The sequence below is a fragment of the Microtus pennsylvanicus genome, chromosome 3 (assembly GCF_037038515.1).
Source record: "Microtus pennsylvanicus isolate mMicPen1 chromosome 3, mMicPen1.hap1, whole genome shotgun sequence".
In the NCBI taxonomy this organism is placed as follows: Eukaryota; Metazoa; Chordata; class Mammalia; order Rodentia; family Cricetidae; genus Microtus; species Microtus pennsylvanicus.
This window is the reverse complement of record NC_134581.1, coordinates 43,945,013-43,965,011: the sequence shown is the minus strand read 5'-3', so window position 1 is coordinate 43,965,011 and position 19,999 is coordinate 43,945,013. Positions and strand designations below refer to the sequence as shown.

The 19,999-nt window shown below is 35.1% G+C and overlaps 1 protein-coding gene across 1 annotated transcript in view; it reads right to left on the bottom strand.

The window, feature by feature from the left end:
• The window catches only part of Tinag (tubulointerstitial nephritis antigen), an 85,985-nt gene that overhangs the window by 30,744 nt on the left and 35,242 nt on the right, over positions 1 to 19,999 (bottom strand). Inside the window, exons 6-9 of the mRNA XM_075967744.1 lie at positions 18,131 to 18,281; positions 15,441 to 15,621; positions 13,417 to 13,462; positions 10,499 to 10,622 (exon numbers count right to left, since the gene is read on the bottom strand). Coding sequence (XP_075823859.1) covers positions 10,499 to 10,622; positions 13,417 to 13,462; positions 15,441 to 15,621; positions 18,131 to 18,281 — 502 coding nt within the window. The remainder of the gene's footprint in view (positions 1 to 10,498; positions 10,623 to 13,416; positions 13,463 to 15,440; positions 15,622 to 18,130; positions 18,282 to 19,999) is intronic.

The following is a 19,999-nucleotide window of genomic DNA, read 5'->3' as shown; positions in this document are numbered from 1 at the left end:
AGTGCTTGAGCTACAGAATGAATTTGGGGCCAGTCATGGCAACTTAGTAGAACCCATTGCAAACTATAAAGCATTGGTGTGGGAGCGACAGTGACAGAGTTCTGTGCAGCATGTGCTAGTTGCGTTCTCCTACATCACAAAAAGAAATAAACTAATCAATAAAATAAAACCCCAAAGACTTACTACAGGAACCAAAATACAAAATGTAAGAGAAAGTAAAACAAAGTTTCTTACAAAATTGGAACCACCAAGTATGAATATAAATGTCAAGTAAAGATAAAGTATAAAATTGGAAAATGGGCTGGAGAGATGGCTCAATGGTTAAGAGCACTGGCTGTTCTTCCAGAGGACCTGGGTTAAATTCTCAACACCCATTTGGTGGCTTGCAACTGTCTGTTCCAAGAACCCCACACCCTTACGTGAGCAAAACACCAATGCAAAATAAATAAATAAATAAAATTTTAAAAATCTTTAGAAAAAGTCAGGAACCATAAAATTGAGACCTAACTAAATTGACCCAAAAATATGCATCTTGTAAAAAGACATTCAGTTTCAAATATATAGGGAACAAGATTGATAAATATAGGTTACTGTAATAAATACTTGCTGACCCCTTATTTGAAAGTGTCATGAACTTCAATTGTTGGCTTAATCAGCCAGAGATTACATAAGAGCCCCAATAAGGGATTTCCTTCCCTAAGTTGATCTCAAGAATTTTGGCATTCATTGAGCCCGGTAGTTTCCTATCTTTCCCAATACACTTTCTTGGCTTACTCAGAGGCTGATTCCCTTTTGGGCCTTGCAACGTCTAAGGGCTGTCTCCACGTGGATTTTCAGCTTTCCTCTTCAGGGAAATGAAGGGCACTCAGCCACTGAGTGTCCTCTACCTTGGAATGCTTTCTTCTTCCTTCAGCATGAGGGATCAAACATACAAGGCTAAACGTAGTATTGTTTGCAAGTGGAAGAGGGCAGCATTGCTTGCTTTTAACTGCATTTCATTATTTAGTGCTAAACATTAAACATTTTTTTGTTTTGCCTTTTCTACACATGCTTCCCAGGGAAAGGTCTCCTAAATGAGCTTTGAGATGTAACCTATCTCTGGCATAAAAGTCATTATAAGAAAGGAAGCCAAGGGATTCAAATGAACAAACACAGGGTACTGTAAGGCCCCACCATGGAGGTCCTAACTCAGGGGTGTCCCATGGGGTTCAGAGTGTTAATGTGTGATTTTACTAAGTATCTCAAGTGATTCTTCTAGGAGAGTCTAGAGGTGCATTGGAAGAGAACAGTTAAGACAGGCATTTTATAATTTTATTTTTTATCTAAGAAGCGAGGCAACATTAAAGCCTAAAGTTCAGAGAGAGCTAGAGATAGAGATAGAGACAGAGACAGTGAGAGGCAGAGAGAGACAGAGAGAATGAAGACAAAAACAACTCCTTCTCTCCAAATGTAGTGTTTATAATTTTGGTAACTTTCTGGTATTCTTTGCTGTAAGTTGGAATTTGGGTACTGATTATTTCACTTGGTGTTACATATTGTTTTTCTGTATATTTTCTGTATATTTTAAGATTGCACCTTCTTTGCCATTGCAAGCAATATTTTGATGAATCCAACTCTAAGATTTGTTTTACATTTTGGATTGTATTACTAGAAGCAGAATTGCTAGGTTAAACAGTAAGAGATTTAAGTGGCTCTGCATGCTAATAGTGTTCCAGAACTGTTGTCCTAATTTGTATTGAAACTCTAATGTGAGAATGTATCGTTGCCAGCATCTAGTATTTTAACTTTTAAATGTTTGCAAATCTAACATGGAGGTGAGTGCACCTCATTCCTTGTTTGTGTGTTTCTAAGAATCATTGAAAATGGTCTCCTTCTGCCCTCTGTGTAAGCTGACAAGTTGACAGTCAGCAGATTCATGACCCTTCTGCTTATAATTACCCACTTCCCCCATTGCTGCCCACCATAACAAATTTAAATTTGTGACTTTTGTGTTCAAAGTCATGGATAACTTCTTCATCTCCTTCCCTGTCTTGAGCTTTTATTTTAATCCATTGTGAACCCCCTTGCTGTTTCTGGAAAAATGCCTTTTGTGCACAAGAAAGTTTTTATGCAGGAATATATATTTTAACATATATGCACATATTATATATTAGAACATATCTTTATACTACAAAACATTCTAATATGTCAATTTTATGAGAAGCAATAGGATTAAAAGATTTTAGTATTTTCCAATGTAAAATGAGCAGTTTGTATATTAGATGTTCTTATTCTCTGCAATTCTAAAAGATAATTTTTAAAAATAGTAAAAGCAAAAATATACAAATGTGTATAATTGTCACATGTGTACTGTGAGAATAGTATTTATTTGAAATAATTAAATTTAATGCACGTTTTTCAAAGAAAAATGTACTTTAAAATAGCTCCAGACATTTTTATTATTTATTTATTTTTATTTTATTATTCAACTTATTTTATGATGTCATATTTTACTAAGATCTGAAGACAGTAATAGTATGCATTAATTTTTAAGTTAACTTTCCTCTATAAATGAAAATTGAAGCTAAACTAAATGTGTTCACCAGTACATGAAGCCATGAAGCCTGTGAGCACTTGCATGATAGAGTTAGTACTCAAGTCATTGGTAACACAAGTCTGAGGAAACTGCTGGTGTAAATATACATCATCAGACAAGTGTTTTCTTAGTTCAGTATCCATTTAAAGCAAACTCATGTTAAATCATGAAGCTTAAGCTTACTAAAATGACATCCTTTCCAATGATAATTAGATGGTTTTATGCATTCAAGTCAATTAATCTTGATAAAGGAACCAAAAAGAGTTGAAGCTTAAACTTTGGGAATGATCAACATACAGGAGGAGAGAACAAACATTTTTTTGGCACATGCACTCTGGAATCTGTGAATGATTTAATAAACATTAAACCTTATAATAATATATTCTAGTTCCTGTCCATGAATGGAAGCCATTATCCTTCACTATTTTTAACACTTTAGACATTGGCATTTATGAACAAAACTTAAGTGTTTTTAAGCTATTATTCTGTGAATCATTGTATATGGGAGTTAAATAATAAGATTGATATAAAAAATAAGATTGATATATTATATAATATAATAATAGACTGATGACATATACAGGCTTACATAAAATACCCAAGTCTTCACAATGTCACCTACCTACTGCATTAGTTCTTAAATTGGAGAGATATCTTGCAAATTATAAAAATCCAAGAATGTTAAATTCCAGAATGTAAAATATCTCCATCTTATTTCAATTATCATAAATTATAAACCCTACTTTTAAAAATATACCTGATTATATTATATTATATACAACATATACTAATATTATAAGCTGTGCAGTTATGCATAGATTTAAAAGTATGTAAATACACATAAAAATATTCAAAAATATTAAATTTATCTTTGATCAAAATTTTCCCAAGAAGAATCAAACCATAATTTTAAATCAGGTATATTTTCTCATAGCCATTAAAAAGAAAGGTATAAGAAAGAATTATTTTGCATTTGAAAGTCATCTTAATGCACAAATTAAATAATTTATGTTGTCTGCATTAATTATCACAATTACATGTCTATATGTATTGATTAAATAATCATAGCAGAAATGCTCGTCCGACTGTCTTAAATTTGTGCATTAAAAAATTTAGGGAAACATACATAGATCCACCTGGAAAGGGGAAATAGACAAGATTGCCTGACAAAATTGGGAGCATTGGGGTGGGGAGAGAAGGGAGAATGGAGGAGGAAGACAAGTGGAGAATGGAAGGGGTAAGGAGAACTTGAAGGAATGGGATAGAAGAGATGGAGGAAGGGCAGAGATGAGAGCAAGGAAAGAGATATTTTGAATGAGGGAGCCATTACGGAATTAGCAAGAAACCTTGCACTAAAGAAATTTTCAGGATCTGCAAGGATGACCCCAGCTAAGCCCCCAAGCAATAAAGGAGAGGATGCCCAAACTGGTAGTCAAATTGATGAATATCTGTAAATATCACCATAGAACCTTCATCCAGCAACTGATGGAAAAAGAGGCAGAGACCCACAGCGGAGCACTGAGCTGAGCTCCCAAAGTTCTATTGAAGAGTGGGAGGAGTGAGAATATGTTTCTTCTCTCACTGGGTAATTACTTAACTTTCATAATTCATAAAAAAATCCTTCATACTACTGACTCTAGACAAAATAGGTAGTATCTGTATTCTGGCCCTTACAAAATACAATTTTGGTTTTCTAGTTATTTAGCTATTATTATCAGGCTTTCAGTTTGATGAGGGCTAGAATCTGTCTCTGTTCTACTCATAAATAAAACCCTACCATTTGCCTAGAAAATGTGATAGATAAGATATTGGTTAAACATAATAAAATACTGATTCAAAACATTTTTCTCTTTGGGTGATATATAGACTACAGCTCCAATAAAATTCTGTTCTACACGGATGACAATAGAGAAAATAAATACTGGTCTCTTTTTTAATATAATTATCTAGAATTTCAAACAGCAAATTTGCTCACTGAATTCCATCAGTGATCCTGAAAAGCATTTGCAAAATAAATAGCATTATGTAATACATTGCCAACCTTGGACTCAGAGTAAAGGAAATCTCAGGGACATGAACAAACCATGATGAGGTAATGAGATTGTAACATAGGGAACTTGGATTGGAATAAAAAAAAAATACCCGAAGGGATTCCTTAGTTTTGTCAGTAGTATTTTTTAATTAGTAGTACAAGAAACAACACTGACTAAAAATAGTATTTTTATTTAACAGCATCCACAAAAAGGATCAGGGGATGAATAGAAGTGTTCTAAATTTATTTATATATGTCCTTCACTATCCTGTGCTTTACACATCTATCTATCCCTTCCTGGTAGAATCGGTTATGGACATATCTGCCTCGCATTCTGTGTTAGCTACTTTTTCATTGTTGATACAAATGTCTAACAAGAAGCAACTTTAAGGAAGAATGTTATATATTTAGTTATGGTTTAAGCAGATACAGTTGATCTTGGTGACCAAGGTATAGCAGCACAAATGGCTTATGTTCACGTCCTGATACATCACAGAAAAAAAAATTGCTGGTACTCCACCAGATCTCTACTTTTCCCATCATTATCCTGTGTGAAACATCAAACAGATGACTGTGCTGCCCACCTTGAAGGCAGGTCATAGGACCTCAGTTGATCCACACATACTTACACACACTTGAAAGTGTGCTTTGTTGATTTCCCAGGTATTTGTTAGTCCAATGGAAATGACAATGAGAATTAATCATCAAAACTCGAAATTACTGAAAAATGAAACTACATATTATTCCAGCTTTTGTTCCCTAGTGTTAAGCACTTAATATAAGCTCAAAGTCATTTGTTCAAGTGAATTAAATCTAATAGCCTTGAATTCTGCACAAAGGACCCCAAACAATTTGTTGAGATAAATTTTTAGGTACTTCACAAAAGTATATTGAGCTCTTCAGATGAGGGACATTAACTTACTTGAGTTACTTAATTATTCTCTAACTCACTGATGCATTTAACTCCTGAATGTGGTAATTACCAAATAAGGAATTGCTGGAGGAGAAAGAAATTAAAATCTACTGCTCCGGGGCATCAAACGATGCCCAGATGACCCAAAACATTTGTTAAAAAATAGATACATTCTTACCAAAAAGTTAATTTGTTAATTATCACAGAAGGAAGATAAATTTACAAAGGTCCCAAATTCCAGAAGCTTAAGAAAGTGAACACACTACTGTGCCTAACAAAGTCAAGACAAGGAATACATAAACAAAGACAGCAGTGGAATGGAAACACATTTAAATCCCCTTCAACCACAGCCTGAGTGAGGATAATAGTGAAGCTAACGTGAGCGTCATGGCTACCCAAGCAGTAGACAAAGACAGTGAGCAGTTCTTGTGAATCAGGGGGCTCTGAAAGAAAAAAAAAATCATCTACCTCATAATGTGTTATGAGGAAGCTTTTCTAGACCAAGGCTATCACCAGACAAGACAAAAATGGATATGAAATACACAAATGACGATTAGAAAAATGAGCTTTTGGACTGATGGGGAGCCGAACTAGAGCTAAATCTTCAATCCCAATGCAATCACTGATGCCTCAACTTAGAGTCCATGTGCTTCCTGAAAATTCATGATACTATTAAGATCAAAGAAACAAAGTTTAAGCATCAGTGCCTTTGTTCTATCTTTAGTGAGTGAAGCAGTCATAACTTTAAGGAATAATGGAAAAATTCATTTTCACTATACCAGAATAGGAATGGAAATGGAGAGACAGCACTCGATTCAACCCTTTTCTCACTGAACCCAAATATCAAAATCCACCTTTGAAAGTAAGTCAGACTTTACAGACATTTCTCTCAAGATCTTTCTATTGAGGCCATTCGCAGACACCATTCCCTTCCCAAACTACCTATCAGAGATCAGAATCCAAACCATAATCCCAGCAGTCATCTACAAGTGATGGCTAAAAAATGAAGCAACATAATTCAAAGAAAGCAGGAGAAGAGTACCCCTGGGTATCAAACACCTCTAAGAGGTGTATTAGGAGGCTCATTTAGCTGTGTTTAAACTGGGATAAGAAACAGACAAGCCTCTAGGAAAGAAAAAGAAAGAATCTGTGATTATCCTTTCCAGTTTCTTCCTATCTTATTTTCTTATCTTTTCTTTCTTTCTTTCTTTCTTTCTCTTTCTTTCCTTCTTTCTTTTTCTTTTTTTACATAACAATCCCAGCTTCCCCTCTTCTCCTCCTGTTCCCCCCACCTTCAGTCCACCCTAACCCTAATGCATGAACTGAATTTGTGGAGCCCATTCTCGATGGAGAGATACCTTGCTCAGCCTAGGCACAAGGTGCCGGGAGAGCCTTGGTCCTGCCTCAATGAGGTGATAGAGCAAACTTAATTGACTTCCCAAGAGAGGACTTAGCTTCCTATCTTATTTTTAAACTAAGAATTACCGTATTTATAGATTAGTAGTGACAAGTGAGAACTAGCTAAAGCGGGAGCTAAAGGGGTCACTTTTCAATAGAAAACAAAAGTATTAAACATGTCGTGTCAAGAAATAACACTGTATTATGTGAGTTGGTGTTATAAGGTCATTGTGCAAACAGACCTGGTCTCAGGAAGCTTCAATCTAGATGATACATGATCAACAAGAAGGGATTCTCAAATTATTCACTAAGAAAGTTATAGTTATACGAAACTGTAGAGAGCAGAGTGGCAGGTAAAGAGAAGCAAATTAATAAATAGACAGAGCAAATAGTGGCTTCCATAGGACATCAGAGGAGCCACACTGATAAGGGAAATTGGAGCTGATTAGATGAAGCTGTATACAGCAAAGGATTGGATATTTGGTAGAAAAGCATTTTAAGTGGAAAGAGTAAAAGAGAGTAGAATTTGACATCAGAAAGCTGGTAGCTGTGGTAGTATAGTAGGCAAGACAGACTTTTACAAAATCATTGCAAAGAACTTTGCATTTACTCTAAGAAAAATGGAAAATTACTGTAGTTTTCTAAGCAAATTAGCAACTAGATATGTTCTACAGGGAAACCCTGGTTTCTATGTTGAAAACACAATTAACGGAAAAGGCAAAGACCTATCACTGATCCAGCTACAAAGTAAATGTAATGGGTACTCAAGCAAGTTCAGAAGATAAAGAGTAGTTGATCTGGGCTATAATTCAACAGACACTGTGATATATTGAAAATGGGTTGTGAGGAGAGGAATAAAGAATAATTCCAAGGTTTCCACTCAGAGTATGTAGGAGAATGGCTGTGGTGATTTGAAAGAAAATGGCTCCCAAAGGGAGTAGCAATATTAGGAAGTATTAGTGGCTTTGTTGGAGAGAGCGTGTCACTGTGGGGGTGGGGTTTGAGGTCTCTTTTGATCAATCTTCCATCAGTGTGACTGTCAGTTCGACTTCCTGTTGCCTGCAAGATGTAGCACTCTTAGCTCCAGCACTGTGTTTGCCTGCACACTGCCATGCTCTCCATCATGATGATAATGGATTGAACCTCTGAAACTGAAAACGAGCCACCCCAATTATATATTTTCTTTATAAGAGTTGTGGTCATGGTGTCTCTTCACAGCAATAAAAACCCAAACTTGGACAATGGCTTTCGTTGACTCAGTAGGAAAATGATGCTGTTGCACAGAGAAAGGGGAAGCTAGAGAGCTCTATTTTGGAAGTGCCAAGTTTGAAGCATCCATCTTGTTCATGGGGAGATGTTGCGTAGTGCACACAATATATTTGTCTGAAGTTCAAGAGAGAGATGTAACCCGAATATTTCATTTAACTGGAGCCAGCTTTTATCTGGTGCTGAAAGCCAGAAAGAGTTCAGAGAGTACTAAATTCACCAGAGAAAGACTGAGAAAAGTAGGGAGAGGAGAGGCCACAGTTTGACAACTACAGCAATGAAAGCCAAAGCAAGAAGGGAAAAGAAACCTGAGAAGTTTCAGCAAATACAGACACGCCAGGATGGAGGAATGAGCAAGGGTAAAGTCTGACAAACAGTGTTAACAAGATAGAAACAATTGATAGCTGTGAAATATGCGGGTTTTAGAAAGGTAATGGAGCAAGTAAATGTGAGAAAGGACTTGGTAAGTTTAAGAAATACTTGGGAGGAAGTCTTGAGGACATTGAGTGAAGGCAAAGTCTGCAAAGGAGTTGGTGCAAAGAGAAAACATTAGCAAATTGGGAAGAATCTGAGCTAAGAGGAAAGGTTTTGCTCTTAAAGTTGAGATCTGAGATACTTTACTCAAATGAAATCAAATCCGGAGAAGAAATAGAGAAAACTCCTCAATGAGTCCTTGAATAGTTGTGAGGTGTAGGGGACATGCTGCAAGAAGAGGAATGTAAGGAGAACAAGGCACCTTCTCTGTGTGTGTTCTGTAACAGAACAGCAGCAAATGCACTTGTGATGCCAGGAAATGTGTTTTAATGATTTCAAACTTTTCAGTGATATCTGACTTGATTATCCTCCAAGAGCAGGAAAGAAGCCCTGGGATTTTGAGAAACTTATTTGAAAACCGAGAAAATAAAGGATATAGGTGTTTAGAATGCAAATGCCTGGTAGCATAAGACATCTAATTGAAATTTATCACTCTAAAATGATATAAAAGTATCATTGTGGTGAGGTAACACAAAGATTTAGGCAAGGAAGAAGAGTCAACGGTTTAATGGTTTTAATGCCAGATTGCCACAAATTAGAATCACCATGAGTAGGGAGCCACAACTAAAGAATTATCCTAATTGTCTTATTGATGAAGAAAGGTCATCTTAGAATAGATAGAACTTTCAGTAGCAGCTCTGATTTCAAAAGAGACATCATAATAGAAGGATGAGGTTTTGTCCTCTCTCTTGCCTGCCCAGATCTCCTGCTTGCTACTGAGTTGACTTATTTGTTGCTGCTGCTAGTAATAATTCTATCCTTGATATCAGAACCAGCACCTAGACTCCATCACTGACTGACAGCCTGCTCTCCAGGAACCTTTCAAGTTTTCGGGGCCACACTGAAACTGCTAAAGCACTCAGCCTTGTGGACTGAATTACTACTAGATTCTTGTTCTCTCTGAGGTGAGACAGTCACTGAGGGGTCTGTTCCAAGTTCTGAGATACCCAGTCTCAAGGACTAAACAACTACTGAGTTTTCAGCCTCTCTGATGCAAGAAAACTGTAGTTATTATCTTTATATAAGTCTGGTGAATAATTCTCACACATTCATACTATCTGTTCTGTTACTCTAAAGATCTCTGACTGCTGAGTGTATGTGTAAGGGTGATTATAAATATTTGCTATGAGGTCATAATTAAGTAAGTATGTCGCTTTAGAAGAGGATCAATTGAATATGGGTCAAGTTGAATGAATTTATTATGATATACAAAGAGCTGTTGGATGCCAAGATAGAGAAGGAAATGAACTGGGGGAAAAAAGGTAAATTTTAGTCAAAGGGGAATACAGATATATGAAAATGAATTCCTAAATTTAATAATGAAAAGGCAAATAGAGAATGTACACATGAAAATGAGTTATCCGGATGGGTGGTGGTGGCACACACCTTAATCCCAGCACTTGGGAAGCGGAGGTAGGATCTCAGGTGAATTCGAGACCAGCCTGGCCTTCAAAATGAGCTTCAGGTCCGTCAGGACCCACACAGAGAATCCTGTCTCGAAAAACCAAAAAGAAAGAAGGAAAGGAAGGAAGGAAGGAAGGAAAGAAGGAAGGAAGGAAGGAAGGAAGGAAGGAAGGAAGGAAGGAAGGAAGGAAGGAAGGAAGGAAGGAAGAAAGAAAGAAAATGAGTTATCCAAGGCAACCTGGAGATATCAGATACAGGCTCAAAGAAATATGAATACGCAATCAATCAATGTTATATAGTTGTTTCCTCTTATTCTTGACTTCATTTTTCAAAATTTAAAAAATCCAAACAATAAAGATGAAAACAATTGACTTACCCAGTGAGTTTAACTGCATGTGTCCGAAGTTTTTTATACTTTTCTGATTCTTCATTTGTGCTGACGACATGTCTGTATATCCCTGTCTTATAGTAGAAGAAATCTTCATGGACTTGCATTATGGCTGAAATAATGCAACAGGATAAACAGCACAGTTATAGAAGTGCACCTTCAAAATCTCCGAAGTTCTCCCAGAACAAACAACAGTTAAGCTGTGGGGAGTGGGGTCTACGAAGAGAGCGCACCCGATTTTCTTCTTATCCATTGGCTACACACTTTTCTTATTACTTTAAAAAAAAAAAACAATCTCAGCTACATAGAACATTACTTATATACGAGTTTTAGATGCAAAATGTAGTTCAAGCTTTTCTTTGTTGGGTGCTAATAAAAGAAAACCATATACAAAGGAATATTCTGGTAGAGTTTCATCCTTTCCGCTCTGTCTACCTGAGTCTGTGCTGCACTCCTTAAAAACCAGAGCCTGTGCTTCCTAAAACCCTCCTTCATTCCTTCTCTTACATTTCTTCTTTTCTATTTCATGTGGTGCTTTGTGAAAGGGCTTGTGCAATTCAGGTTGAAGACTTTAAACTTCTCCCTCAGGAGGCATCTACTGAAGTTTTTTTTTTTTAATTGGGACTAGCTATGGCTATCATGGTAGCTAAGAATGAAGCTTACTTATCTTAGCTCAATATGTGTTTTAAATAAAGTCAGAATGAAGGTCACTGCATTTGCTAGATCCTACGGTGATGCTCATGCTGCACAGGGAAATGTAGCTTTTTATCTTCTGCTTTTAGCTCTGTTCTTTAGCATTCAGGGCCTTTGGGGGGCTCTAAGTGTCATTGAAAGTTGAATTTTCTTTACCCACTATAAAACACATCCCCCACAGGGTTTAAGATTTTTTAGGTTGTACTCTATGCAAATTTCTGCTTTCTGCAGGTTTTAGAGAAATGCTCGCAGTGTTATTTACTCAAGGTTCCATCCATTTGACTTTTTTTTTTTTTGTCACAAGGCAGACAAAAATGCTCTAAGTTAAACCAGGCTACAGCAAGCAGGCAATCAAATTGCATCTACAGAAAGAACCAAATGGCATTCTCTTCATTCACAAAAATATGAAGATATTTCACCCAATGATTTCCCTCTCCATATAACCATTGACTCATTTAACCCTTACCATCAGCTCTGCTTTAAGTACCATGGACAAGATATATTATGACTGCCATAAAACACTGCCAGCTGAAGCAACGGGTAAGGAGTCAACATGAATAACAAAATACCATCTTCCTTCAGTCTCTGATATTGAACCAAAAGAGACGAATCTACAAGCTTGTGAGTGTGTAAGAACCTGCTCTGCACTCTGAGTCTTGGAAAGCTGCGCACAGTAAGCTACTGCACAGAACTCTAAGACATGCGAGGGAAGCAGACAGAACCCCCAATGTGTGGTTTATCTTGACTGTGGCTAAGGCTGCCAAGAGATATTTTCTCAACAATTTCAAACTGAGAATTCACCGATACAATTTTTTTATTCTATGAACTTGATAATTTAGTAAGTAAAATTTACAAAAGAAAGGCAGCAAAGTAAACCTCAGTTTTATACAGCATTAAAAAAAATAGGATTCAGCTTTATTTTGATTGAGAACAGAGGTTGGGGGTATTACTGTGATTTGGAAGTTCAGAATGATTTAAGCCAAATTTACTGCATAATGAATTGCCGAAGCCTCTTAAGAAGAAAATGTCAAAGTAGGGCTTGTGAGTTTGTCCTTTAATTAAAATTTCTTCTTTCATATTTGTCTCACAGACACCACTAGTCAAAGCATATAGGAAAACCACACACGAATTCTCTGTTAAAACAGCCAACAAATTTCACACGTTTAAGAAGAAAAGAGCTTTATCTATTGATTGCAAAGTTAATGTAAAGTTTTCATATTTTTTAAAATTAAATTTAGCACATGTTTAGCATAAGCTTTGATTTTTTGATAAATAATTTCAACACAAATATTAAAAGCCATGATTCTTCCTGTATCAATACTAATCAGATCAGCATTCAGAAATAAAGGGGAATATTAACTAGTAGTCCCTCAAATACATAGCAAGTGTTTTTAATCTGTGTCCCACTGTATTGATATTATACTCAGGCCTTTTGTGTTCACTACTTGAATTCCCATTTCATACCTCATTGGGTTTGTTTTCTCAGGCACTTCAGGGAAAATGTTATACAGAAAATATATCTTGTGTATTTATCTTTACCAGCATTGTTGGTCCAAGACAAATTCCAATAAAGAAAAGAAATCAGATATACCTTTAAGCCAAAATCGATATCTAGTATACCACTGTAAAATTAATTATTTAATAATATTTTACTACAATAATAAATTTAAAAAGTAGGAAAAATTATAAAATGGTTGTGTAAACCACAAAAGCCATCCAATTTGTTTGATTTTCCTTAACCTAATATAAAAAGGAAATATTTACTTGATTTATAGCAATGCTTACTGTTTTTTATCAATATATTCTTAAAGCCACCTAAACTGAAAGTGTTTAAATATCTATCTATATGTGTGTAATTTGTAAGAATAATTACCAAGTGGATAATGTGAGTTCCACTGGATTAATTACTGCAAGTCAGGTGCCTGTCAGGTGGTCCATGATAACTCTGGAAAGACTCAGCCAGCTTTCCTTCAATGTGCCACTATCATTTAAGAGTTCAAGCAACAAACAAGTTTATCTTCTTAAAGTAAAATGGAAGCTCATGATATTCTTTGATGAGTCAATCTTCTGCAACTGCACAGGCTGGAAGTGTTGAACTCTTAGGAAGATGCCTAAGGTTTTCTTTTTTTAATTATGTTCTCTTTGTGTCATATCATGTAACATTGTTTACTATAGAAATTCATAACTGAAAATGACATTTCATCTAATCTTACCCTGAACTGGTCCATTTTGTATGATTTCTCTCATAATCTCTGTTTCCTGGAATGAAAAATATCATTGAGCATTAATAAGAAATACTAAAGCAAACGTCTGGTGTATAATATGAGCTGTAGGACAATCCATTTAGGGATTATATAACCCTTGTCAGATACTCAGTCACTTGAAACTTGCTGCACTCCTGCTTTGAAATGGACATATGTACTATAATGCATTGATAAACTTTGAAGTGGTCATCTGCACCATATTGCATTGATGAACTTTTCAATGGCCATATGCACCCTAATGCATTGATGATCTTTGAAAGGGCTGTATGCACTATAATGCATTGATGACCCTGTTAAAGCCAGTGAATGCCCATTTGCTTTATTGATTTTTATTACAATACTTTTGGGGTGGAAAAAATTATACTAACTTTTTATGGCAATAAAGAAAATTAGGAGATTGAGCTAGTCAATATTCATGTTTCCTATGGTCTTTCGATCACAAGAGCAGCTGCACCAAACTGATGAGTGAGGCAGTACACCAACTTCATTACAAACACTCCTATTTTGTTCTTAGTATCCCCTCAGTAGGGAGGCAGTTCATTCATTCACTCAGTCTTCCATGTACATTTAACACAAAGTTTTTTAATACATACTCTGATAGAAAGAAATTTTGATGCTTCATAATTTTTAAGATAGTTACATGTTGGTGGTTTAGACAGGTGAAAAAACTTCAGAATCATATAATATGTTCTATTATAGGGACAAGCTTAAAGAACCATTGATAAAAACAGAAAACAACTACATTACACGACAGTTTAAGGAAACTATAATCTTCCCTCCTTTTACTAGTTCATTAAGATTTTAAACTCTTACTTCAATCCATTTTTTGATAAATATTTATATAACAGGGTACAATTTCCTGAAGATGTAGAGTATCCTACAATAAATCCAGGTTAATATGAAGACACTAATCCCACTTGAAAGAAAAAAAAACAAAACACAAAATTTTGCCATAGGTCTGGACCCTTGTTCAAAGTTTCTTCAGGTGGAAAGGTGAATGAATAACCATTTGAGTCAGAGAAAATATTTTCTACGTCGGTAAAGAAGATTGAGAAGAAAAAAAAAGAAGATTGAGAAGGCATGATCTATGCAGGCAATAGAGAATCATCTCATTTATTAAGATTCTTATAGGTAAGTAGAGGTTTAAATACTGGCAAGACATTAACTTCCGTATGTTGTAAGTCAACCATACATAAAAGGCCAGTACACCACGATAAAAACATTAAGATGATGATCTCATTAAACCTGTGGTAATCAAAGGTCCATATGTTTCTTAAATTAGTCTAGATAACCTGGATGAGATTGGGTTAAAACTGGGAGACCAGTAGGCACAGAGTCTAAGGGGCTCTTTTTCTCACTATGTGGAGGCTCCCTTTTGTGGACTAAAGCACGAGATCAATAAAATGAACTGGTGCCACCAAAATGCAGTGGCTTAGCTGTGAGCTCTCAGTCTCCTGCACATGTGTACTAAATAAGCCAGAATTTAAACCTTGGTTTGTGGGGAGCATTCTAAATTTTATGCCAACCCCTTGCAATTTTTGCTGTAACAATTACATTGCCCTACAACTGATCAAAATGCAAGTTTTTAATGGGCATTTTAAGAATAGCAACAACTGTATGTGAGCAGGACAGAGAGATTCAGGGGTTATTTCAGAGATCCAGGCATTTGCCACCAAGCCTGAAGACCTGAGTGTCGGTTCTAGGATACACATGATGTAAGGAGATGTGCCAAGTTGTTTTCTGATCTCCATATGTGAAGTACACTCAAACCAGACACCACACAGATACCACACACACACACACACACACACACACATACACACACAACATAAACAAATACATTAAAAGTAAAAAAAGTATACCTGCAAACACTACATTTGCTTGTCTATAATAATTTAAAAATAGTAAGAATAACAGCAGAGTTATCTAGTTTGAGAATGGCATCCTCGTTAGTCCTTGTAGCTTAGACTTACATTGGAAGAGACTCTGTATGGGGGAGAACATTGGTAGATTCTGTTGGATTTCTCGAAGCTGTTGGGGCATGGCTTTGTGGCATGCCGTTTCCCCCGTCCATCTGATCTACTTGCCATAGCACAGACATTATTGGTAGTGTTTTGGTCCTTGAAAAGTGGGTAGCATGCATGAGATACCAGTCTAAGAGGAATAAAAAAAAAACAGGATAGTATTCTGGAAAATGCCATAGTACCCTGTCTATAGTCAAGTTTGTGGATTTTGCTGCTTATTCGCCCGCATGACTCTGAATTGTTGGCCACCCACATAACACAGCAGCCTAACAATACTATAATCTTCCCTCTTTTTACTCTTAATTATGATTTTGAACTCTTACTTCAATCCATTTTTGATAATTATATACTTAGCATGAAATTTCCTGAAGATAAAAAGTATCCTGCAATAAATGCAGGTTAATATGAAGACATTTACTTGATTATTTGTTGATGGAATATTCTGAAAACTTCACTTTTAGAATTAAGATTGGTTTTCTATTTTGTCAACACTTCAATTACATTATCTTTTTTTCTTAATATTTCATTGAATACGTGTTTAGTTCATGATACTATGGGGAAACAGTATAATTTTCATATAATATTAAAATTTATAAAGTAAAATTTTCTAAGTTGTATATTATATAAAAATTAAATTATTATTGGTAGATTTTGAAACTGAACCACAAATAAGTTATTTGGGTCCAAAATATTTGCCTCTAAATTTCACATTACCTACTGTATAGAGAAGTGGATAGTATGGAAAGAAAATCATGTAATTAGTTATATAAATAAGCAAGACCAAAAATGACCATAGCCCTAGACAAAGAACTATGAGCAACTAATGAGTGCTGAGAGAGAAGAATTAGCCTCTCCCAGGGAAGAGCCTTCTTATTGGCTATCAAAGACAATATGGTTAACCCTGAAACTGCATACAGGCAAACAACAAAAACCTAATCACCAGGTTGTATTTATGTATATGTACATAAATCCCATAGTGTGTGTGTGTGTGTGTGTGTGTGTGTGTGTGTGTGTGTGTGTGTGCAACAAAAATAATCAGGGTAAAATTATATATTTGAGAGTTGGGAGAGGCTAGACAAAGTAAAGGAAATAAAGGAAGTTATATAATTCTATTTTAATTAGAAATGTATTCTTTTTCTAAAGCTATTATTGAATCTCCAAAGCTTAGGTAATGATATCTAAACTTTGGCCTTAAGATAATCAAGTTTAAGTGAGATCATGAGAATAGGTCACTTATAGACGTGATTATTCTGTTCATAAGAAGAGAAACTATTTCTCTGCTACATGGTGATACTATGAGAGGGTAGATATTGCCAGCCAAGAAAACATCACTTCCTATGTGCTGAATCAGCCACCATGTTTATCTTGACTTTGCAACTCCAGAATAAAATGTCTATTGTCTATGTCATTTTGTCATGGTGGGCTAAACAAATAAACACAATGATACTTAGTTGGGTTGCAGTGCCAAATTATGTGTAATATATTTAATATAAACATATTAAGTTTGTGTGTGACTTATGTGTGCCCACATGTGTGATGGTGCTTGTGTCCTTAACTACACATATGGAGGATGGCGATTGAATTTGGTTTCCTTTCATTCTCGTCTTTTTTAGATAGAGTCTCCCACTTAATTTAGTGTACACCAGTGGATTAGTGTATCTGGCAAGTGACTTCCTGCTATATTCCTGTTTCTGACTCCCTGTACTGATATCATAGACTAGATCTATATTCTGTCTCATAGTAGGCATCTTGGTTCTCTTCATCTTTCTGCCCCTCTTCTGTAATTTGTTCTAAGATCTAGGTGTAGGGGTTGCATTGTAGATATGCCAACTCTTTCATCTGATCATAAGACCAAGCAAAAGGTAACCATACTGGAAGATACCAAATTAGGCAACTTCAGTTCACAACAATTCTTTACTGGGTGAAATATATTAAATAACTTAATGTATTAGCTCCCATGAATACCTGCCATCCCTCTCACTGATGACTGGCTGTGATCAGATGCCATGAAATAGCAGGCACTTTAGTCTTATATGATAAAGAACAACTATCTCTGTCTATCAGCTAGAGTTCCCTTTGTTCTTTAATAACTTTGCCATACATTAGACATAGGATATTATATAGCTATCAAACTACATGAGACTGAAACAATGCCACTTGCCATTTTCCATCCAATAGGATAGAAACAAATGGGTCATGAAAACTCTAAATTGCTCACTTATTGTATTTTTCTTGTGTTTAATCTGACTTTTCCTGGAGTTCTATACTCCTCAATATGGATAACCAGATGGAATAACAGATTTATCAGTGGCATTGACCAATGTTACTCCCTCTGTGACAACCCAATAAAACTATCTGGCTCGAGCAACAGGAACAAATACTTCTTTGAGTCTTCACATTAATTTAGCCAGAAATGTGGACCTTCTTCCAACACTATTTCCAGTGACTGATATGTTAGCAGAAGACTAGTGCAATATATTTTTAAGTGTGGCATTTACTTATGGTTATATAGATGTGGCATCGTTTTTAGAGTTTCCTTTTGTAAAATAGAATCTTGAAACCAATCTTTTTCTATATCCTCATGTAAAAAAGAAAACACGCATAAGAATCCTAGAAACACATGTCGAACAGTTATTTACCCACGTTTTCTCAGGAACCACCAAGCCCTATCAATGCTTCCACTGTTGCATCCATGGCGGTTTTTGGCACAGCAAGAGATCAAATTCTGAGGGGAGAGATTGGCTGTGTATCGACCATTGGACTGAATTGCTATCCGATCAGCTGCCACACCTGTTTCAAACAAAATACTGATTAATATAAAAATAACATGTGATGTCATAGTTCTAATGCATTTTTATTTGAACCCTCAACTACATTTCAAAATTGATATTGCTCCAGTAACTCACTTCTCAATGGCTTTGCTAGTTCTGTATTCATTTATAGCATATATATATATATATATATATATATATATATATATATATATATATATATATTTGAACCCTTTTTTCATTCAGAAACCTGCCAAGTGGCAGATTTTCTGAAAGAAAGAGATTTATGTACTTGAATTGTCTAACTCTTGCACCTGGAAGAGCATCTTCCCTAGAGTTGCAGATAAATCTATGTTTCATATGAAAAAAATTAACACAATAATATTAACTATAATTTAATTCATTTTTAATTAATCCATTAATCTAGTGTAACTTTATACACTAAAGTAAACCAAATCCTTAATTTTTACATTGGCTTCTGGTGCAACTTCCCTGGAGGTCATATTTCTGTTAATTTAAGGTTCTACAAATCCATTATACTATAGCTTAAATAGTTAAACCAAACTTTTATATTCATTATGTGATTAAAAATAATCTTATTTTAGTAGACATGTAGTTAATTCTATATATACAAATATAGATACACACACATATATATGCATATAATTGTATGTGTGTGCAACTAGGTGAGTATATTCATAGTTGTGGTTATAACCATCATTACTATACTACTATTAAAAGTAATTAGCTGTATTTCATAGTTGTTTGAATGATAAATGTCTCCAATAGTCTCCAGAATTTGAAAACTTACTTCCCAGCTGGTTGCAGCATTAGGATAGGTTTAGGAAATACGGTCTCACTGGAGGAAATGTGTCACTAGGTGTGGACGTCTTCTGTTTTTGTTTTGTTTTATTGTTGTTGTGTTGGAATGCCATGACAATATCATGCATACTATTTTAAAATTTTAACATGAAAAATAAATATACATTAACTGGCAAAGAATAGAAAAAGAAAGAGATGACATATCTCTGCCCTCATAGAAAAATGGGAAATGGATCAATGGTAGCAAAAATCAACTTGTGTGTGACTATAGTGTACTACAGTGTGGCCACACTTCCATTGTAGTCAAATGTAAAAGGAGAAGAAAAAAATCAGGGCGAGGACCATTTCAGCTGGAAATTTTGAGATGCTTTAGCCTGCTCCTGAGTGCTCTTTTAGGACTACATCAAAGCAGCAGAACATAGCTCTATGAAGATGTTGATAGTATCCAGACATTATCACTGTAGGTTCTATTTAGTGTGAAAAGGTCTTTGGGGATAATTTTGGAGATCAAATATTGGGATCAATCAGAATATCTTATTTATTGGCTTTAGGACCAATAAATAGCTGTTAGAGGGATGTTTCTTACAACTTAAAATGAATATTAATATTAACATTATTTTGGAAAGCAATCTTATTAAAAGATATTATATCACTGTAAATTTAAAATCTAAAGATTTATTTTGTATAGAATGAGGTGCAAAACTTCAATCTACTATGATTTAATCTAGAATTGAACTTTGCTTCAAATAGCTTAATAACTATAATTTTATAAATCTTATAAAAATAATGTAAAGATTTTATGTGAATTTATGTATGAATATTAGAAATCTTGATGACATTATGATAAAAGTGAATTAAAATTTAAACTCAAAATCAAATTAATTTTGCTAATTTATTCATTATCTATATACATTA